This window comes from Eurypyga helias, unplaced genomic scaffold (assembly GCF_000690775.1).
Source record: "Eurypyga helias isolate BGI_N326 unplaced genomic scaffold, ASM69077v1 scaffold1025, whole genome shotgun sequence".
In the NCBI taxonomy this organism is placed as follows: domain Eukaryota; kingdom Metazoa; phylum Chordata; class Aves; order Eurypygiformes; family Eurypygidae; genus Eurypyga; species Eurypyga helias.
In genome coordinates this window covers 18,099-41,414 of record NW_010250580.1, presented here as the reverse complement: position 1 = coordinate 41,414, position 23,316 = coordinate 18,099, and the positions used below count along the sequence as shown (strand labels likewise).

General features: G+C 42.0%; 1 protein-coding gene across 1 annotated transcript in view; it reads left to right on the top strand.

Annotated features, from left to right (window-relative positions):
- Positions 1-408: 408 nt before the first annotated feature.
- The window catches only part of EPB41L4B (erythrocyte membrane protein band 4.1 like 4B), a gene marked incomplete at its 5' end in the record, with an annotated part of 32,576 nt that continues 9,668 nt past the window's right edge, over positions 409-23,316 (top strand). Inside the window, 6 exons of the mRNA XM_010151701.1 lie at positions 409-513; positions 11,434-11,476; positions 14,435-14,513; positions 17,845-17,889; positions 18,720-18,772; positions 23,213-23,315. Coding sequence (XP_010150003.1) covers positions 409-513; positions 11,434-11,476; positions 14,435-14,513; positions 17,845-17,889; positions 18,720-18,772; positions 23,213-23,315 — 428 coding nt within the window. The remainder of the gene's footprint in view (positions 514-11,433; positions 11,477-14,434; positions 14,514-17,844; positions 17,890-18,719; positions 18,773-23,212; position 23,316) is intronic.

The following is a 23,316-nucleotide window of genomic DNA, read 5'->3' as shown; positions in this document are numbered from 1 at the left end:
ATGACTGTAGCTAATACGTGGTAACAGCCATCAGATTTCAGGCAGTGTGTCAGGCAAGCTTTTACTGGAGAGTTTGACTTCCTGGAGTTAAAAGGTCGGCTCTGTGACTCGGGACGCTTACAGGACATAGCCTTTCCTTTCTCTCCTACTCTTTAAGTTACAGCCAACTTAGAAAGTTTCCTTTGAGGGCACAAGTCTGATGCTGTTAGAATAGCTGCAGGCAGGAACAATGTGTCACTGTATCTCTTATGGAGAAAATAGGAAGAAATGTCAGTACAGTTCTTTAGAAGAGTTAGAATTGTTATTTAGATATCATTTTCCATTGTGCATTTCCTCTCCCCCATTGCAACTTCAAAGGAAACCCACCCACACCTACCCACAAATCAACCATTTTCTTTTCTGTTGCAGAAAAATGCAAAGGGACAGGAGTTGTTTGACCAGATTGTGTATCATGTGGACCTTGTGGAAACTGATTACTTTGGCCTACAATTCATGGATGCTTCCCAGGTTACAGTAAGTACAACTTCAGTTAATTTTTATATCCTGCAGTAGTTTGTGTTGCCTATTACAAATGTATTTCTAGTGCGGTTTCAGGGAGAGATGTAGGCATTAGGGGGGTGTAGTGCTGAAACGATACCATGTTTGGTTCTTGCACATAAAGCCAAATCCTCGTGAGTCATGTCATTTCATATGATGTGCATGACTTGATCACACAAGTGAAAAAGCAATACCTGTGGATAAAGAGAAATGCGCGTTACGTTTAGTGGGCTCGTGGTATTAAAAATGGCTTAAATCTCTTGCAAGTAAGGGTTTCTCCTGTCTTTGCTGTTCCATGGACAGATTGTGTTGCTCTGTAGGGTTAATTTCATTTGCAATAGAGAAAAACTCTCCTTATCTCCCCTGTCCAATGACCCCTAGCATCTGCACGTAAAACTTTTTAAAGAAGTGGAGGGAGGGAACGGGATGTATTTACAGATGCGGGTAGATAGATACATTACTAACACAGGGTTAAAAGACTGCAACCTTGTGCTTAAACTGCATTGCTATATGTTTAATCTTTTCCTTTGTCTGCTCACTTTATGTGCTGAGGTATCCATATGATAGCAACCTGGGCTGTGGACAGAGAATATACAGGCTTGCAAAATAAGTGTTTGCTTCTAGGCTATCTGGTCAGTATATGAAAGGTTTTTCCATGAAGCAGCAGAAGACAGATGACTGTGCTGTTCAAATAAAATAATAGGAAAATATAGCTGCAGTATTGACTGAAAGGTTTTTCCATGAAGCAGCAGCAGAAGACAGATGACTCTGTGCTGTTCAAATAAAATAATAGGAAAATATAGCTGCAGTATTGACGTCTTGTGAAAGTAGGGTCTAACTTCATCACCTCAATTCTCGGCTTTATTCTCTAGCAAGCATGGGCCAATGTGATTAGGTCAGGTCAGTATTTACCAGTTGCACTGTGTTCTGTGTTTTGGCAGTGACTTTAAATAACAAACAGGAAACCTGCCCAGATATTACAACAGCTTGATATTGAGAAAGGGAATCTATGTTTTTTAGGAAGAGAAAACTGGTATTATCTATTTAATCATTATCCTAATAACCCAGTTAATTTAAGGTTATATATTTATCACTGAAAAATTATGTTTGAATGAAGTATGTCCGTAGTGGGTTTGGGGATTTTAGGAAGCTTAGTGTGTGTTTCTGATAAAATTTGTATTACATAAATTGTGTGTCCTTTTATGATGGACCTGATCATAGGGACACAGCTCGTAGAGCAGAGCCTGCTCATAATAGGGGAAAAAAGATGATATTGTCACTAATTGGGCATTTGACAGCTAAGAAATAGTTACCTAGGAAGGAGTTCTGTAATATTTTGAAAGAAGGGAAGTAGAAAGGGAGAACAAAACATCCCTTCCTAGCAAGAAATAGGACAGTTAGAAGCAGAAGACCTGGCTGAGGAAGCACAGAATACTCATTTTCTTGTTTATTTGCAAACTAAAGGGCTTTTTTGAATGGTAAGAAAGATGAAGCAGAGATGCGAACCAAGTATGTTTCTCATAGATAGCTTTATCCCTGGTGTTCAGGGGAAGATGTGCCTATAATATGCAAGTGGTTTAGCTTTGGTTGTGTGCTGTTTCTTTCCTCTGTGTTGGGAGGGGAAGTAAATTGTGGCTTCTGCAGGGATAAGGTCTATGAAAAGCTGGGTGGCTAAAAAAGCCATCACTGGTTGCAGGGCTTTGGTGGTAGGGATATATTTTCCTGGCTTAAGAGGAGCGTTGAGGGCAGAGTTCTTCACCTTCACAGGAGTGCAAGGCTGAAAGCTCTTATTTGGGATTTTTTGGTTGTGGGGTTTTTTTTTTGTGTTGGGTTGGTTTTTAACTTTTGTCTGGCACAAGCTGGGCAGAGAGGGCTCCGTGCTTTAACAGCCTTCCTTGGTCTGCTTTGAACTTGAGACCCACTCGTGCCATTTGCATAGCAATTGTGCTTCTGCTTAGTGCCAGCCCAGCCATGCAGTGCCACTTGCAGGTCTGGGAGATTGAACTTGTGTAAACTCCTTGAGGCTCTAAGCCTTTGTCTTTATGCATTGTTAAGTGCTAAACATCTTTAAGCCACCATTATAAATAAGAGCACGGAACAGTCTTGGAATAGTGGAGATAGGTTCTGTGTGCTCCAAGGCCAGCAGCTTATGAGACTGCTCTGTTTCTTGCAGTCCTGTAACTTTTGGGATAAGCAGTGTTGATAGCTGTGATTTAGCAAAACAAATCATGATTAAAACTTATCTGCTTTGAAAGAGAAAAATACTTTATTTGTTTGAACAGCTTATTTCCCCTCCCCTCTCCCCCCCAAACAATAATTTTTCAATACAAACGAAAAGTTGTGAAAGGCAAGATGTTGGCAGAAAGGCAGAAAATGCTGTAAAGTCTACTCACTGAACTCTGCATCAGTTTGTGTCTTGTGCTCTTTGAAGATATCCATGAATAGAAGGAGGTAGGCAATCATTTAATAGCTTATTCCAAAGCAAAGCTTTGTGTACTGTTATATTTGAAGTTATCTGGTATTAGCTCCAGAAGTAGAAATACTCAGGGGGAGAAGAGTTGTTAAGTATTGTTAGTGTGTGGAAGGACTTCATCCAGTGGAAAATCCTTTATTCATAACTGAGGTTTAAAGAGCGGCACCGATACATTGCCTGCTGATGTGCAGCACCCTGACCGATTACAACTCATAAGTTATAGTGAGGAATGCAACTGCATCTTACTGTAGTTGCAATCTAACAGCTTTGGCCAACTCTTTTTTTTCTGCCAGACTCTGTCACAAAACTCCTAAGATTCAGTGCTCTGCAGCTGTTCTAGTGGTGGTTCTTTCATCGTTCTCATCCTTGTTGAATTTCTCTTTCTGTGTATGTTTCATAATGTATATGATATAGTAGTACAGTGGCACGTGTATATAGTGTATACATACGCATATACTGGGGGTATGTGCTCAAAAACTGATTTACTTTTTGCACCATCAAAAAAGGTTGGAGACTGCTGCCTTAGGACAGATCTAGTGAGTCTGGGTACATTCTACGGCCCTTCAAATGTTTCCACTGTTTGTTGAAGCAACTTGGCGATTAATTTGGAATAAAAAATTAAGTATATTCTGAAAACAAGATGAATGTTCTACAGAATCAAGATCAAAGGAGAGATCTTGGCAGAATGGGCAGGAGTTTCTGCAAATAAATTTTCATGTTGTTTTTGAACTGTTTAGAGGCAAAATTTTATTCTGGCTAAACCCAGTTTGTTCTTTAAAAAAATCCTTCTAGACTTTGTGTGGTGTTAAATCCAACTGAAATCATATGCCACAGGTATATTTGAAAGAAGTATTTTTTTATTTAAACAGACTCTTTGTTGCAGGTGTAAGTAATTGTGTCCCTGTGACCCTAGTAGGAACAAAGGGGTGTAATCTTGCTGCCTTTGTTGCTGAGAGCTTTTTACTTTTGAGTTCAGTGTATGCTGTCCTGTCTGTTTGTCTCTTTGTAAGTGTCCTTAGGACAAGCTTTGGTTGAAGGCAATGCAGACATATTTCTGTTGGGGGTGAACTGAAGTCTGAAGTGATGCCACTGAAACCTTTATGCTGTAGTCCTTAAGTGAGACCTTTCTGGAAAAAACTAGCCTCCAAGTGCTTGTGTTCATCGGTTAACCTTAATTGAGTTAAAATAAATCACAGTATGAAGCCAAATTAGGCTTTTTTGCAACTAAAATTTTATTTACCAGTTCCTGCTAGCCAAAACTTTGGGTTTTATTCATGGTCACTGCTGAGGGTGCTGTAGGGGTCAAACCTTCTCTGAAGGTCTGTAAGTATGTAGGGATGTGTTGTTCTCAGAGCCTTATCTGTTCTGATGGTGAGGCACTGGAACAGGTTGCCCAGAGAAGCTGTGGATGCCCCATCCCTGGAAGTGTTCAAGGCCAGGCTGGATGAGGCTTTGAGCAACCTGGTCTAGTGGAAGGTATCCCTGCCCCTGGCAGGGGGGTTGGAACTAGATGGGCTTTAAGGTCCCTTCCAAACCAAACCATTCTATGATTCCATGATTACCAAAGCCTGGAGGTAGGAAGTATGGCTTGAAGTACTGCAGTTCCACTTAACAGAGCTTGTGCTCAGGGAAATTCCAGCGCACGTGGAGACACAAATGACTGGCTTTGAGCATATGTCACTTAAAAGCCTTAGACTAGCTTTTGCTCTGCTCTGTACAGTAGTTAGTTGGCCAAAAAAATGACTTATGGTTGAGGCTTAGTTCTCTCACACGGTGGATGCCATGGAACATTCGTATGCTTCAAGTATTAAAGGTTAGAATCAGAAGTAAGCGGGGTGAAAAAACGAGGCAATGGGGATCATAAAACTGGAGTCCACAAAAGGCAGTGACTGAATGTACTAAGTCTGTGGCAAAGATGAGCTGATGCTACGCTTGGTTATTGGAAAGAGATGCACGTGCTTCAGTGGTTTCACAGAAGCAGGCAAGGGTCAGCAGAGTGTCTCCAGTAAAGATGAAGTGGATTTATCAGAAAACACTGTGCATCTGAGCCTCAACACGCTGTGATTAGAAAACAGGACCCCTGGAACAGGGACTGATCTGTTCCTCGGGGTTTTCTTTTGTGGTCTAAACAGGCATGAAATATAGACTTCCACGTTGCCTTTGAGATACATGTAATCATTACGATTTTTGAGCTCTTTTTTGATGATTATATACTAGAGTACTTCTTCAGCCTGCAATTGCAGACCACAAGATGCCATGGTCTGTTTGTAAGGACTTTACAAAAGTGAACTAAGGAAAAAACAAGCCTACTCTTAGCAGCTTTGAGTTTTCTAGGCAAAAGTATTTATCTCTAATGGAATATTTTTAGGAGCTTGCGTAGTGAAAGATTGAAAATTGCTGGCATACTGCTAGTACTTTTCTTGCATCAGAGGAATAGAAAACCTTGTTCTTCAAAATAGTGTTTGTGTTTATATATTTTTCTTAGCTTACATCTATAACATCATCAGTACAAGCAGCTGTTACAGCATTTTGGTTTATAATTTGAAGGCAGATTGCCTCTATTCATGGTACCAGCCAGATGTTAATAGTGTATTTGGGGACTTCTGTACTCTGGGAATGTGGCAGAAATTGTTTTCATCTGATGTCATTTTATTTACCTACGCTTCTAAGATACTTATTAATGCCTGTACCCCTTTTGCTAGTGGACCTCAAAAAACTTAATTTGGTTCTAGTACGGATTGGTCCATACAGAACATAATCATATGGGAAGTCTTGTGTGACTCTGCCGAGTCACGCTACTTAGAAGTAGTTGTCAGATTAAAAAAAAAATGCTATGGAGAAATAAACCCTGTGTCAGTTCATAAGGTCACCAACCACACTGGGAGGTGGGTGTGGGCAGATGAGGTGTACAGGCAGGACAGCTGATGGGGATGTCCCTTGCCAGCTGAGGAAGGCAGCAGTTTGATTGAAGCCAGAGTGTGTATATCCAAGGTCCTGCTCAGAGCAGCACCACTTGTATCTGTATTCTCATGGTTTTGTTCAGGCATGTTTGGATAGTCCCAGGGAGGGCGACTCCACAGTCCACTTGGTGGGTACCTGTACTTTTTCTGAGCAGCCTCATGGTGACAGTGTTTATCTTGTGTCTAAGTGGGATTTCTCTTCTCTCTGGTGTCTCTTCATACTTCTGCCACAGAGCATCTCTGGGAATAGTAAGTCTCCATCTTCTCTGCAGCCTCCCAGAGCAGGCAGCTGAAGTCATCTGTCAGGTCCACCCCTCAGCCTTCATTCTTGATGCAGACCGGGGGCAGCTCTCTCAGTTTGTCCCTGTGTGCCCCAACCCCCCACCATCTCGAAAGCCATGCATGGGTCTCAGCTATGCTCATCAGTGTCTTTCCAGGACTGGGAAAACCAGGAGGGGACACAAGAGTCCAGATGTAGTCACCAAATGGCCAAATAAGAGAGGAGGACAACATTTTTACAGTTTGTTTTTCAGTTAGGTTATTGGTTTGGTGTTTTGGTTGTTTATTGCCCACTCTTGAGAAGGATTCCCAGTGAAGCAGCTAGAAGGGACCTGAAGAGTGAAATCCAGCAATTCTTCCTGGCAGCACTGCAGTCTTCCTGGCACAACTGCTTCTCCAAATTTATTGGGTTTGCCTGGCAAGGTTTTGGTATCAGGGTGGCTACAGGCGTCGCTTCTGACAGAAGGATGCCAGGGGTGTCCGCATGTTGGACAGAGCCAGTTCCAGCCGGCTCCAAGACAGACCTGCCACTGGCTAAAGCTGAACCCATCAGCAGTGTTGGTAATGCCTCTATGATAACATATTTAAGAAGTGTTAAAAACTGCTGAGCAAGAGCAGCTGAGAGAAGGGAGTGAGAATATGAGAGAGAAACAGCCTTGCAGACTCCCAGGTCAGTGGAGAAGGAGGGGGAGGAGATGCGCCAGGCGCTGGAGCAGAGATTCCCCGGCAGCCCGTGGTGCAGCCCATGGTGAGGCCGGCTGTGCCCTGCCGCCATGGAGGGTCACTGGGGAGCACAGACCCACCTGCAGCCCGGGGAGGGCCCCATGCTGGAGCAGGGGGGATGTGCCTGAAGAAAAAGAGGCTGAACCTGTGGGAAGCCCATGCTGGAGCAGGCTCCTGGTAGGACCTGTGTCTCCATGGAGAGAGGAGCCCAGGCTGGAGCAGGTTTGCTGGCAGGACTTGTGACTCCAGGGGGACCCAGGTTGGACCAGGCTGCTCCTTGAAGGATGGCATGCTGTGGGAGGGACCCACGCTGGAGCAGGGACAGACTGTGAGGAGTCCTTCCCCTGCACTGATTGGGTGGGAGGAGGTAGAGAAATTGGGAATGAAGTTGAGCTGGGGTAAAAGGGAGGAGTGCGGGGAAGGTGTTTTTAATTTGTTCTTATTTCTCATCCTACTCCAGTTTGATTGGTATGATCCATTTGCCAATGAGGGTAGCTGCTGAGTGATAACCCGGTCCTTATCTTGACCCAGGATCCTTTCATTATATTTTCTCTCCCCTGTCCAGTTGGGGAGGGCGAGTGCTTGGGGGACATCTGGCAGCCAGCCAGGATCATACCAGCACATGAAACCAAAAGCTGTCTCTTAACTTTTTTGCTTGACCTGTTGCCGTTGGATGTGCACCACCGTGGAGAGTCTGGCTGCAGCTTCAGTCACCCATGTGTAGGCTTCTTGTCCTCAGGCTGAACAACCCAAACTCCAGGCCCAAGGACCTCTTGTCCTGTCACCTGGTGCAGCAGCCCAAGGGAAGTTGAGTACTCTCCTCCTTTCTCTCTTTGGGCTCAGCCTGTAATTCGGGAGTGCTGTAGTTGTTCATGTTGATCTCACAGCATCTTTACTTAATTTCTCCACAGTTTAGGAATGCCATTCTGTGTCCCAGCTCTCTCTACCTTCAGTTTGGAGTCATTAGTAACCCTGCAGATGTGCATTGTGTCCCATCACCCTGTTTCCTATTGAATATACTAATCAGTATCGCCCTTGGTGTTCTTTAAAATCTGGAGTTGTATCTGAGCAATTTATCTTAAAGCAGTTTTTCTCTGCATCTACATTTTCAAGAGGAACATAACTTTCTAGGATGGATGAAAGAAACTTATGTGAGTGTAAAGAACGATCTTATTGTTTTAAGCTGTTTAAAATCTGGAGTTGTATCTGAGCAATTTATCTTAAAGCAGTTTTTCTCTGCATCTACATTTTCAAGAGGAACATAACTTTCTAGGATGAATGAAAGAAACTTATGTGAGTGTAAAGAACGATCTTCTCTTTGTTTTAAGCTGTGAACTCCTGGGAGCTTTTACTGTTTCTAAGTATATGCCCATGTAGGCTCTGAGTTTCTACATGACCCCAGTTCCTGTTTGGTTTTCTGTCACCACCATAATAATATTTAAAAGGTGACCCTTCAGAAGAAAAGAGGAAAGGGCTTTTTCTCCTTTGTAACTTATTAACTTTGTATGGTAGAGAAGTCCCCAGGCTGTGGTTTGGTGGGTAGGGTTTTTATAGACTTGGTTTTGGTTATTCTTTCCTCCCATGTGTTCCATGTGTTCCATATGTTTTTATCCTCTGGGTTTAGAAGGCCATGTGGCTAAAGGCACACAGCTTGGTAGGATTCAACTGCCTAAGATATCAGACAAGAAGACAGTTGAAGGGATAATTGACTTCTGTTTTTAAAGATGCCAGCTTTTGTTTAGCATACCTTCTTTTCTGAACCTGAGCATTTCACACAGTTCTCCCTCCTGTACCACCAGGTAAGGCTCGAGAAAGCATTTAAGCAATATTTTTCAGAGAGCAAATAAAACTTGTATAAGAATGAGCTTTCTCTTACTGATAGTTAAGTAAATAAATAAGCACAAGGGAAAACAGTCTATACATGAGTTGGGATCCTGAAATGATGGACGATTGTTTAGAGCACAAGATAAGCGAAGCTACAGTCGTAGGTGCTGAGAGAGGAAATGCCCCCTCCGATTTTATTCAGCTTCCTAGTGAGACTTCAGAATTTGAAGAGAAATGGCTTTCACTTTCTTGTTCTTGAGTCAGCAAGTCATATGCAGCCAAGCCCAGACCTTTCTTGGACTTTAGCTAGAGCACTATGAAATCTTCAACTCTGTTTTTGGAGGCTTTCTTCTGGTTCATTGATAAGTGCTTTTGACGTCACTTTCTACACCTTCAAGTGTTCAAGCCTTCAGAGCCCTCACTTGTAGTCTTCGTTGCCCCACAAGACAAGACTAGCTTTTCTTGATGTGCGTATTGTGTTCCTGCTTACAACTGTCTAGACAATTTAGGTGAAAGGGAGGAATAGGATGGCAAAATTTTTTGAGCTTAGGGGGACGTTTGGAAAGCCCATGTGATTTCCAGCGTGAAGAAACTCTCCAACATTATGTGAAGCAATAAAGTGTTGAAATTCAGCCTGATTTTCACAGAAGTTGCTCAAAATACCTGACTTCTAGATTGGTCTTGGTTCACAAATCTGCTTGAAAACTGCCAGGCCCGATAACTCTTGGCCAAACTCTTGGCCAACCCACATCCTACCTCTGTATTTTTATTTTGTGATCTTTGTAGTGGCCACATCACACACAGCCATGATGTGCAACATGGGATGGGGTAACACAGCAGCTCGTTCTTGCTTCTGAAGAGAGATGAGTTTAATGCTTGGTGTGTTTTACCTCCTGGAGCAGTCTGCCTCTGGCTGCTTGGGTATGCAGAATGAATGATCCTTTCCTGATGAGGCTGCAGTCCCATTTAATGGTCTGCACAAGTAGTTCCTAGAGTCTTGTTAGTTATTTTTAAACCTTATTTGAAGTATTTACGGTTACAAATAATCAGTTTGAAACTTGCTGTCATTTGAGTTTTAGTACACCTAGAATGCTGCCTTCTAAGACTGGGACTGTTGGCTTTTATTTTACTGGGAATGATTGTAGTTCAGGCTGTGCGGTGCTTATTACTGAGCATGGTACGAACAAGCCACAGATGAAAAGTTCTTGGAGGATTTTTTGCTTGTAATACAGATGTTACTCATGTTTGCTTTCATTTAACATGAAACTGAACTTTTAATAGAATCAGTATATTTGTCTTTGTGAGTGGTTTATCTTTAGCCAAAATAAATATTGAGGGGAAAGACATTTTTGTAGCTAGGTATTTATAGCATAAAAAATTAATCTGCCCTCGAGGTATGAAAGGAGCAGATTTGTATAATTTCAGTTAAAAAAAAATGTTTCAATGTTGATATTTTTTCCTTAAAAATTGGAATTTTCACAAAGCTTCTGTGAACTCCTATGGTTTCTGGTGTAATTCATCATAAGAGAGCAAAGTAGAGACAGAATAAATTACTTGCAACTCCAAGGAATGTATGTATGAGCTGCTGTAATGTTTTATTTCCACTCTGGTCGAGATTTCTCAGGTTGTAAGGATGGATTCCTTGGCAGCCTCTCCTAAGGGAGTCTAGCAAGTCTCATGCAAATAAAAGCACCTTCAGAATAATTGGTTCATTTCTCTTCCTTTTTTTTTTTTTTTTGGTGAGATTTATTTACTTCAAGAGTCGTATGTTGTCAGACTTTGAATCTATACCATTCTATACCTGTGATAAATTCTTTCTTTGGCTTAGGACATACGTAGTAAATAAATACCGGTATTACTATCCAACAAATAATTTTTCACACTTATTTAGCCATGGCAGCGCAGTGTTAGTGGAATGATGAGTAGTCAGTCAAAGATTCTTCTGTTTCTGAAAGTGTGAATGCTTTAATAGGGAGGGAGGAAGAGGGGTTTTTTTTCTCTGAAGATTTTGTTCCATAGTACCTAGTTTAATATTTAAAAATAAATATATACATAAAGATAGAAAAACATTTATTTCAAGGAAGTCGAAATACTGTTTTGAAACAGCTGTTAGTTTAAGAAAGAGAGCGGGATATGCATCAGTGGTTTACAAATGCTTTTAGTGGAGGTTAAGTCTTCATCCTTATCTTGAAAAAAGCTTGTCGATGAAGCAATGGAAGGCAAGACAGCACAGGATCTGGACGATCTCCATCAAACTGGGGAGTTGAAAGGAGAATGAGACCCAGGATGCTGCTGTCCTCAGGGGCACTTGGGCAGCAGTTAAACCTGGGGACAGAAGGGTATTTTCCTCACACGCCACTGCTTTGTGGCTTTGGATTTTGAGGTTTCCTATCTGGAAGACTGAAACTTCCCTGGCAGTACTGATGCATTTAGTCAAACTTTCCTCCATGAAAGAAAATTGGTAAATGTCTGAATAAACACTTCAGCAAATGCGTAGAAGTTTAGCAAGTAAATATGGCAATATTTCCTTTTAAGGGATTTTCATCTGTGAAATTTTACTGCAATTAGTTTATTGTATCAACAAAGTCTTGAAATGGAACTGCTCTTAAACATGGATTTTCTTTTTTTTTTCTTTAGCACTGGTTGGACCATTCAAAATTCATTAAGAAGCAAATAAAAAGTAAGTACCTTGTCTCTGCCTGTTTATTTTGTTACTTCCTGAAGAATTTAAACTTAGAAGTATTTGAATGTTGAATATTTAATATGGCCTTTAATGGAATAAATCTTCTTAGGCAATAGGTTTAACTTAATGGCTAATTGGCTGACTCTATCACGTCTAAATGCAAGAGCAGTTATAATCAATAGACCAACCTTCCGCGGCCCTCGTTAAACACTGTTGTGTTTGTCTGCTGTTTGTCTGAGACAGGGTAGGTTGCCAGGTATTTTCATTCTGATCTGTGAAATGAGGTTGCCTGGACACAGATCATGGTTTCTGTCACTGCTGGCTGAACCAGAACAGACTTCATGGGGATTTTTCGAAGAGCAAATGGAAAATATTTCATTGTGTAATGGTTAACCTCTTTTTTATTTTGTATGTTATAAATAAAACTAGCAGAAATACCTGCTGTTTCATCAAAGGGAGTTTTGAATGGAAGGGTTGGGTTTGGCCACTGAGTTTTTTGTGGAAATTGGCTATGGCAGACAAGTTGCACCTGGATGTCTAATAATCTGGTGGCAGGCTTGGGTGCAGTACAACACTGGCACTAAAGTGTTTTGTTAATAGCTGCAGTTGACAACAGCCATAGGCCAACTGAGAATACTGCTTCTGTGAGATCAAAATACAGTGTTTTGCAAGGAAATTGTTGACTCCTTTGCAGGACCTCACAGAGATGGGTCTTGATTGCTTCAGTACTGCTTTGCTTTTCATTCTGATAAGTATCCACGTATGGTTTGTGCAAATGGTGGGGTTCTTCAAGGGTGTGTGGGTGTCAGTCTGCCAGAAGAGATGACTCTGGGTAAGGTTTTGGTGGTCGGCTTTCCCTCACCTTTTCATCACTCCACGGACTGCCTTACGCTTCTTAACCAGCACAGTGACTTTTGCAGGTGAGCTTTCTGTGATAGCTCCGTCCTTTTCTTGATCAGTCTTAAAAATGTGGAAAATCAAGGATTCTCTAACATCTTCCACCACTTTAGTAGCACTGTTCTGTCTGTGTTCATTTTGTGAAGGGCCTGTTTTAAAATGAAATTGTCCGAGCCCTGCCCTGAGGAACACCAAAGAGGGAAGCAGTTGATGAGAGTTGTAAAGGTCTGTCTCACAACAGGGTACTTTTCTTTACCTTGCAGACAGCAGGTGCTTTGAGAAGAGTTCATCTTTCATAGAATCATAGAATGGTTTGGGTTGGAAGGGACCTTAAAGATCATCTAGTTCCAACCCCCCTGCCATGGGCAGGGACACCTTCCACTAGACCAGGTTGCTCAAAGCCTCATTCAGCCTGGCCTTGAACACTTCCAGGGAGGGGGCATCCACAGCTTCTCTGGGCAACCTGTTCCACTGCCTCACCACCCTCTCTGTGAAGAATTTCTTCCTGATATCTAATCTAAACCTCCCTGTTTTCAATTTGTACCCATTACCCCTTGTCCTGTCACTACAGGCCCTTGTAAAATGTCCTCTCCCAGCTTCCTTCTAGGCCCCCTTCAGATACTGGAAAGCTGCAATGAGGTCTCCTCGGAGCCTTCTCTTCTCCAGGCTGAACAAGCCCAATTCTTGCAGACTTTCATGGTGGATGTTGCTCACTGCTGGTTTTTTCCCAGTGGTGGGCAGTTAGGAGTCATATCTGGCTAGCACAGACCTTACCAGTGGTGCCTCACTGTCAGTTCAGGGGACTACAGCTCATCTTCTAGGAGTTGGCATTGGAGGCAATGGCAAAGCTCTAACTATTGGAGTTTTGGCTGTATGCCGTTTACTAGGATGGATCATTAATAAACTTGTAGACTGTATTGATGTGGTGTTACAGAAGACCTTAGAAAGGTGTGAAAAAGTCATTTGTCGAACACTTGGTGTACCAGCAGGCTGTTGGGCTGGAAGGTGAGGCTTAGGCAGATAAGGATGTGTTGGTCAGTCTCATGGTAGATGGGTAACGAGTTTTGTTTGTGCCTGGTAACAAGAAGAATCACCCTCTCCCTTCCATATCTCCCTACCCCAGCAACAGGCAGCATACTTGGAACTTGCTGTCACTCAGTGTGCTGCAGGGCATACCTCTTTGAAAAAAATGTGTTTGCCCAATGGACTATTGCTTGATTAATTTAATGCAGGGTCCTGTACCTGGGTCGGGGCAATCCCAAGCACAAATACAGGCTGGGTGGAGAATGGATAGAGAGCAGCCCTGAGGAGAAGGACTTGGGGGTACTGGAGGATGAAAAGCTGAACATGAGCCGGCAGTGTGCGCTGGCAGCCCAGAAAGCCAACCGTATCCTGGGCTGTATCCAGAGGAGCATGGCCAGCAGGTCGAGGGAGGGGATTCTGCCCCTCTACTCTGCTCTGGTGAGACCCCACCTGGAGTGCTGCGTCCAGCTGTGGAGCCCTCAATATCAGAAGGATATTGACCAGTTGGAGCGAGTCCAGAGGAGGCCCCGAAGATGCTCAGAGGGCTGGAGCACCTCTGCTATGGGGACAGGCTGAGAGAGTTGGGCTTGTTCAGCCTGGAGAAGAGAAGGCTCCGGGGAGACCTTATAGCACCTTCCAGTACCTGAAGGGGCTACAAGGAAGCTGAAGGGTGACTTTTTACAGGGGCCTGTAGTGACAGGACAAGAGACAATGGCTTTAAACTGAAGGCTAGGAGATTTAGATTAGATATCAGGAAGAAGTTCTTCCTGGAGAGGGTGGTGAGGCACTGGAACAGGTTGCCCAGAGATGTTGTAGATGCCCCATCCCTGGAAGTCTTCAATGCCAGGCTTTAATATCACATGCATTTTAAAATTTAAAAACATGGAATATTGGCTTCTTTGAAGAATTTGAAAATCAGTTCACTTTGGGTTTCTTGGGTTGTGGAGTGGGGCTGTTGTTCTGCCTTAGCAGAATCGCAACTAGTGTAAACTGTTTGGTTTTTTTTTCCCCATTTAAAAATCTCTGCATGTACAGTTGGACCTCCATACACGTTGCATTTTCGAATTAAGTACTATTCCTCGGAACCGAACAACCTTCATGAGGAGTTTACAAGGTAGGAACTATGCACGGTTATCAAGGTGACTGGCAGCAGGGTAAACAAGATCTAAGGTACAAATCGCCTTTCTTACGAAGAGTGTTCATTTTGTTTGACTTATTAGTTGTTTTCCTACTATCAGAGAAACATCATCCTTTTAATTCATGGGCAAAAGCCATTTCTGGGCCTCTCCAAGTGTTTTAACATGTGAGAGATGCTGTGTTTTGATGCTACGAAGTTAGGAAGGCTGTTGGGTGGGGAGACCTGCACTGGGGAGACAGCTGCTCTTCACACCAGTGATGCCTGCCATGCCTCTGAGGATTTTTTCCTGCTAAAATGCCAGTGCTCTCCTTTGTCTCCCTTGCTCAGAGACTTGGCGGTGATTTAATAATGGTACAAAATTGTGGGAATAGGCAGCTTGAGTTCTTGGTTAACGGTTGGTTGAATCTTGTCTACTTCCCAACAAGTTCTCTGTGGTGAAAAAGGTGCAAAGTCTGCATTGTATAAAGTCACCATAGAATACCTGGCGGCTTTTACCTCAGTCTGGTGGGCTGTTCTCTGGGCTGAGAGGACTACACCTTGCTGGGTTGTAGCTCCCTGGTGTGATCTTGAGGGTTTTCTGAAAATTGGGAAAGCAGCAGCTAGAGTACAAGGTTTTCCTTACCTTTTGCATGTGCCAGCTTTGTGTCTTCATTGTATAGTAATCATCTATCTCAATTTATCTTTTTTTCTTTAATTTGTTGTTCTGTTTCTCAACATAGGGCACTTTCTATGTTTTCTACTTTGCATGATAATAATCAGTGTACTCCCAAGCAGCCGAAGTGGTTTAAAGATTGTTGATTGTTGTAGTTCCTGTGCGTGTGATGTTTGCATTAAACTTATGCCTGCAGGCATATGTTTACTTTCTCCTTTCATATCTGCTGTGTTGACCATGTGTTTTTTCCACTGCCTGAGACAAGATCAAAGAACTAATTGTCACCACCTTATGAGACTGACATGGAGGCTTTAGCATGCATTATGAATTTAGCGCAGCAGTGTTAATTCAATAAAAGGACATATTCATAGCCAATTTATAATTAAACGAGCTCCATGCCATTTATGTAATTGAGTATAAGATCTTAGAGAATACGAATACCTGGATGATTTTGGGGCATCTCTAGTGAGAAAATGCAGTTGAATTAGTAGGCATATTTTCTGAAAATTGATGTAACTCTTCATACCTCAGGCTGCATGTCTGACAAGAATTACATTTCCCCTGTGGTCAAATTATTCCATTACTGTCTACCACAAGATCTCTTGCTTCATCCTCTGAAGCATACGATCCTAGTCATGGTGCGATGTGTGTTTCTGAGCTATGTGATCATTGCTGTGATCGAGTAAGACATTTCCTCTGAAAGAATTAATGTCTGATGCTTTGTGATCTAATTATTGCTGGAAGGTGGCCTTTCAGAAGGCTATTTTAATTAGGAAAACACTTTAGCTAAATTTTCATGGTTATGAATATTTTTTTTTTAATTATGAGCTTGAGAAAGACCACTGTGAAACTATAGAGGGAAAATAAAAATGAGCTGGAAATTGATTTTACAGCAACTATTTGTTAGTTGTATTTTTCTTTTTTGTTGGGGAACATGTTGCTGTTTTTTTTAAGAATCTTTATACTGGATGGATCATATTTTCCATGTAGTATGTTCAGTAAAAAGTAAGGATTAGCGACTACATACTCAGAATTATTCCAAGTAGAAATGGAATGGGAGTAAGAGGAGGAAGAAAAATGGTCATTAACAGTAACCACGAACTGGCTTGCTTGGGAGGATGTTCATACTGAAGATCTGTTTTCTAGTAGACTCCAGTTTCGAGTGCAGCTGTAAACATCACATTGACATAATCAGCACTGTAATGGGAAAGTGTTGAAACCCTTTGCTCGCTCTGTCCTTTTTCCAGTTTTAAACAACAGCTGAAACCCAGTGCACTGTGGAAGACACCTTCTGTCACTTCCATGGGGCCTGATTAGTTAGTTTAGTTTGAAAAACAGCAGAGGGTGTTGTGGAGAATTTTCTAAGGCATTTTGCTTATCAACAACTGAGATGCTGGTGCTTGTGGGTCTGTGTGCCAAAAGGAAGGAAGAGTAAGCCACGCCAGCCAGAGCAGTGCTGCACAGGCCGCTGACACCCACAGAAACACTGCCCAGAGTTCTTCTTGCAAATTTTGAGTCCATGGGATTGTGAATCATCAGGGGAAAACAGTAAGAGCAGGAATTATACTTGTCTACCCTTAATTTGTGCACACAAATACCCATGTTTGCTTGGCATGTCAGGTATTAGCCAAGTATGTGAATCAGAGATGTGGCACAGCTAATGTGGATGAATCTGATTCTGCTTCAGTGTATCATGAGAAGTGTCTTTAATCTTCCTTTTAATTTCTGTTTTTCTGTCTGATTCCAACTATTCCTCCTTCACCACATTCACAGCACATCCTCTGCAGTGAAAAGGACTTGGTCTTCTAGCACCCTCTTGTAAACACAGGAGAGATTTATGTCTTGTTTACTGGGTTGGCCCTTATCAGAGCTTCATGTGTTCTTCTCCTGAGTCAGTCACCATCTTTGCAAGCCTCCCCTGCAGTATTCCAAGCGGTGCAGGGCCTGCCTGTGCCATCCTGCCCTTTACAGAGCTCTTCCGTGGCCTGGGGCACTTCTGCATGCCTCAAACCCCAGCTCCGAGTGGCTGCAGAACACCAGGTGTGCCTAGAACTGAAGATTAGGAAGAACTTAAGATACTACTACAGTTTGAACGCTGTAAATTCCTACTTGGCCTCCTAAATAAATGTGTGGGCTCCATGGAGTTCAGGTTTCTTTTATTCAGAACTTCTCTGCTATTTTAAGTGAAAGTTCAGTCTGAGCTTGTCCTTTGGCCCAGTCTGGACTTTTCCCATGTTCTGTGTTTCTGTTTGAGAAGGTAGCCTTGAAGTCTTCACCTGTGTTTTGTCCTTAGATTCCATAGTCCAATTCTTGCTTTAATCGGGCAAGACCCAGTTCAGGAGAACGTTGGAGCATCAGTAGGATTTAGGTTGCTGTGGTGCATGCTCAGAGTAGAGCAAGGTTTTGGGCAATGTTGGGAACACAGACAGTGGGTGAAAAGTGTTCTCTGTTTTTTGATTTTGGTGAAAGCTATGGGAACTTCAGAGGTTGCAGGGAGTATCTGAGCGAACTCAAAGGCCCTTTGGTTTTTTAAGAGCAAGTTAATGAAAATGATGTGACTACTCAGTGAATTGGAATGTTTTTTCCAGCTACTGGGGCTAAAAAGGTGGCATTATATAATATATAGTTTTGACTTTCTGAATTCTTACTTGTCAGGTACCTGTTTGTATTACAGCTCCGGCAAGACATTCTTTCAGGGAAGTAAGTACCTCTTTGCTTTTGCAGCTGTAATTTAAAGTATTTATAATAGCTAATCACATAGAGATTTAAAATTTAACTGCGTAATCGTTTTAATTCTTTATGGTATTTGTGTACAGATTATAAACACAGTTTACAGTTCCATGTGCATTTTTTTTCCCCTTTAGAATAGAGAAAAATACAGCTTTGTTTGCATCTTGACTATATTATTGACAAATAGAATGGGTAAAGATCTTTGATGGGTTGACCAGGTAATGGATATGTATAAAGAGAGCAAAGACTGTCGGGTTGACCAGGTAATGGATATGTATAGAGCAAAGACTGTCATGATTTTTGTGATTTGAAAATGTAATGTAGTCTTGCCATATTTTTCAGTCAAACAGAAAAGGGAAAGATGATGAATGGCAACACTTTCTGTTCAGGTCAACCCTGCAAAAGTTTTTTTTTGTGTTTATAGTCTCACCCTGGCCAGTAAATTCACACCTGCTCTATTTTTTTTTTTCCCAATTACAAAAATCAAAAAGCTCAAAGCGACATGTTCTAAAATAGTGTGTTGGGGCAAAAATGGTTTCTTAGTCAATTTAATGGTGTGTGTGTTAGCTCAAGGTTTTTTTATGGTGAAGCATATCTTGTGTTTAGTGCTAATTAGAATGTACTAAATTAGGAAATAATCATATGCAAGTAAAAATTAATTGTAGATGTTTCATACCATTAATAGTGTGTGGAATTTAATGCTTCCATTTCATGTATCAGGCTACTTTTTAGCTTTATTGAAAGAGGAATCACTGAGGAAAAAGTGTCATGATTTTTATAGGTTTTTTTTTCTTTTTAAGACTGAAATGCCCGTATGAAACTGCTGTTGAACTAGCAGCTCTCTGTCTTCAAGGTACGCAATCTTTTGAAAGTGGTTTGTCCCAATGTATTAAAAAACCTCTCCTACTAGTTTCTTTCACTCTTGATACTAATGATTTCTCATTAATCATATATAAATGGCATTTCTTTACCTGAGGAGAATTGTAGGGTGATCACTTTCCTGCATTCCCTCCTTTCATCACCCCCAAACTACACTGGCTAATGTCAGCACACTTGCCCCAAGGGGAAGGAGCCCTCAAACGCATGGAGAGACAAAGGTTTCATGGAAACCAGGGCCTGACCGGGGAAGAAAATCCCCAAATACTTCCTCACAGAGGGAGAAGCTGTGGTGTGTGCAGTGTTACCCCTTCAGCCTGAAGAGCCACCTGTAGCCCTTTGGCACAAGCTCTGTGGCAGGCAGGTCCCTGCGGGTGCAGTGGTGAACGTGGGATCCTTGTTGCCTGGCCGGCGCTTGGGAGAGCGAGCTTCCGCGGAGTGCGACACGGGACATGGTTATGGAGCAGGAGAGAGGGGATGGCAGGTACTGGAGAGGAGTCGATTACGTGGAAAAGCAAGAACGAAGATTAGTTCTGTGTCAGGAGCAAAGGTTACAAGATTTAAAAAAACTCAGGACACTAGGTTTCATTAGTTTATTGTAGGAAAAAATATTTTTTCTATTGCTGCGAACGCATTGATAAAAATATTCATTCAATATCAGGCGGTTTGTTTTGCAGATGGGAAGGAAACTTGTGTAATGAAGCTCAAATTAAGTTGGGTTGCTTTGGTTTTGTCTTGTTTTTTTTTTCTGAAAGAAAGTGCAGTCAGTGATCTGGACCAATCTAGCCGTATCAGCAGCAAAATGAATCAAAATGAAAATTACTCTTCCTGTTCTGCTGGTGGTTGGCAATGGCACATGGAGTGCTTGAGCAGTCTCTTAGTTTATACAGGAACGGAGATAACTCCGTGATTCTAGATGGTCTTGACAGTCGAAACTGGGATTTCAGTTCCAGACAGCATCAGGTGTACATCCTAAGGCAGTGAGTTATTCCTCAGTGTCCGTCTGCACCAGTCTGGCACAGCTCTGATTGTTAGGTGTGCAGAGAACTGCTGCAGGCAAGCTCCGTTTGTCTTTCTGAGGTGGAGAAGATCTGGGGCCCCTCTTTGATTCTTTACTTCCATCTTCACAGAACAAAGCAGAGGTACCCTCACCTCTGGTCTAAGCAGGGAGAACCAAGAATAATAGGTTGATACCTCAACTCTTTGGGTAGTAACTTTACTATATAAAGACAATGCAATAGCCATCCGTATCTCTAACTAGGTACCAAAACTAACACTTCTTGACACTGTCTGTGGGAACATATTTAAATTATGGGGGCATTATTTATATTGTTTTGCTCTCTTCAGTTTAAATTTTCCATTATTCTGACATCATCGCAACAAGTTTCTCCAAAATTTTTTCATTATTGTAACTACTTTATTTATCTCTGCTGGCATATTCTATAATACACATGTTTTAATAACATTTATTACATTTTATTGACATTGGAAGCTTTTAATTAGAGTTTGGAGAAATGCCAAATGATTATTCCCTCAGTAGGTTACAGGTACTCTGTGAAATCCAATCTTGTACCTTCGTGATGCTTACCTAAGAGTGAGGAAGAAGTTATAAAAGGGTATTTAGGAACTGATGCTCTAACCCTCTGAAAGGCCTTTTCTCTTTACAGGACAGCTTTAAACTTCATACATATTCTTTAACAAAGAAGCTGTTCTGTTGTTACAGTAATTCTTTCTTTCTCTCAGTTTCCAAGTCTGGCCTTTTGTGATAATCATCTTTCAAACTTAAATTCATAGAATCATACCATAGAATCAACTAAAAGTTTAGAAAGGTTTGGGTTGGAAAGGACCTTAAAGATCATCTGGTCCCAAGCCCCTGCCATGGGCAGGGACACCTTCCACTAGACCTGGTTGCTCAAAGCCTCATCCAGCCTGGCCTTGAAGACATCCAGGGATGGGGCATCCACAGCTTCTCTGGGCAACCTGTTCCACTGCCTCACCACCCTCTCCGGGAAGAACTTCTTCCTGATGTCCAATCTAAATCTGCAAATCAAAAAAATGTTGGTTTGTCACCAGTCCTGTGAGGGATCTTCTGTAGGAAATAACATTGATCTGCAGTACGGGGTGACTCGTGAAGCAGATACATAATCACGTGCTTTGCGTAGGGATTATCTACAGGAAAATTGTAGTCGAACTTGAACTGTCACTGCTAGAGTAAGTTTTTAACTACTTCGTTAGTCTGGTGAGTCTTTCATATTTCACCAGATATACTTTTGAAACTACTTATTAAATTGAAAAAGAAAACTTTTTCTCAGATCTCCAGTTTTTAGTTCTAATCATAAGTCATCTTCAGGGAAGTAGTGCAAACTTTTTTTTTCCTTCTGTGTAAAAGAATAAACAATATATTCACAGATAAACATGTTGTTGCAGCTTTCAAAACCTTTCTTGGAAAATTCCTTTTAAAAATGGCCCCCCCAGCTTATGCCATTATTTATTAAACAACATGCATAATGTATGTAAATGTGTTATGCAACAACCTCCCCCCACCCCAAAACAGACTGAAGGAGGGGCACACCAAAGCATGATACTTTGTCGTAAAAGCTCGAATGAAGAGAGATGGGTCCTCTGATGTGCCCTTTTGTTGAAAGTAAGGGGTGCTGGTGAGCTGTTCAGAGGGCGTAGTGACTAGTGAGAGCATCCTCGTACGGAGACCGGCGTTTCGCCCTTCTTCCACTGCCCCTGTGCAGGGAGCTGATGAGACTCTTCATGGCTCTTACTCTCAAGACCTCGTTCTTAGAGATCGGAATAGCAACATCGTTTCTTTGCCTGCAAGTGAATAAATAGTGAGTGCAGCTATTGAGAAACAAGGGTGGTGTTTTGCTTGTACCTACCACTCCTGCCCTAGCTGCTCTATGTATCTGTCATCCTATGCACTCACGATTCTTCTTACCCTTACGCGTCCTCTGTGCAGCACAGTCAGCCTTCCTTCCCCGCCTTCTCTTTCAGTCAACTAGTAGATAAATCTCCCATGTCTTTCCTGGGTGGTTGTCAACACATCAAACTTCAGTTTCATATTTTTGTTCCTCAAAGGCCTCCTTGCTAATGTGTTTGTTGTGGCTCCCTCTTACACACTGGAGACTGGACTGCCAGTAATTCTTAGTAACATCTGTGTTGAACAGGCTTCCAACTTAGCTGAAACAGCAGCAGCGCTGCAATGTCTCTGTGGAAGAAGACATGTAGATAAAAATAGTATAACTCACCATGGAAGATTGCTGTTGAGGAGAAAAATGCGTGCGAGGCAGTAGTTAGAAATGAACATCAGTGAACTCGATCTGTTCAATATCCTCAGGAATGCTAAATGTTTGAGCAAAGCTGAAGTGCTCAAAACCACCTAGTAGGTGTATCACTCAAGAGATTGCATTTTCAAAGTACCTTCCTGTGTTCTAGTGTATCCTGCCAGGTATTTTTGAAGGCGGAGAGTCGATTACATCTTTGCAACTGTTATGTGTAAAACTGCCCTGAAGCAGTAGAACTGTTTTCTTCAGGGGATTTCATTCCCTTCTGTGCTTTTTTCTTTGTTTTTTGGGGAGGTTTTTTCGTAGTAGTAGTAATAGTAGCAGCAGTCAAGAAGCACCGGCTGACTGTGCAATGGCATTGTATGTCAGGTGACATGAGGTATTCCTGAACGGTGTATTTGCCTCTCATGTTTGTCTCTCAGTCCCGTCATTGCAGCAGCTTTGTACAGCTGAGTGGTCCCAGGAGCAAAGCGTGTTGCAGGCACAGGACAGTTAAGGGCCTAAGTCACCAAGAAGCTCGGCACTGGCTGAGCTCAGTAGAGTGTGAAAGTGTCCTGCTCCTAGAAAAGAAGACACCAGGCCCTAAGTAAATAAGTAGCAAGTGACACCTCAGTTATGCTAATGCATCAGCATTTCTTTCCTTAAAAATTACTTAATATGAATGTTACACCACCACGGTGGTGTGTTTTGGCACAAACAGTGGTGCAACAAAGCATGCAATAGAATGGGAAGTGTTTTGGGAGGAAAAGTAGGATGTCATTGCAACAAGAGGAAGGTTCAAAGTAACCTCTTCTGAAACAGTAGTGCATTGATTTTTGGTTTTAACAGAAACTTTTTCCTTTAAATGCTTTAAAATACAGAGAAGTGGCTTTAGTTACGTTGTTTAGTTCTTTCTTAAATGTCGGAATTCTGTGCCATAACCTTACACTGCTCTCGCAAATGCCATTATCTCACTTTTGCTGTACAATCTGAGTTTGTGGGTTTTTTTTTTTAAACTTCTAATGTTACTTAGCTTACTTAGACAATGAAAGTTATATGTTTCTTTATGGAGATTATGGAATTAAACGTTTCTGGTCATCCCATGGTCTTTATGATTTTTTAACTGTTCAACCGATTGATTGCAGCTGAGCTGGGAGAGTGCGAGCACCCAGAGCACACACCAGAACTCGTGTCTGAATTCAGGTTTGCACCAAACCAGACCGAAGCAATGGAATTTGACATTTTTCAG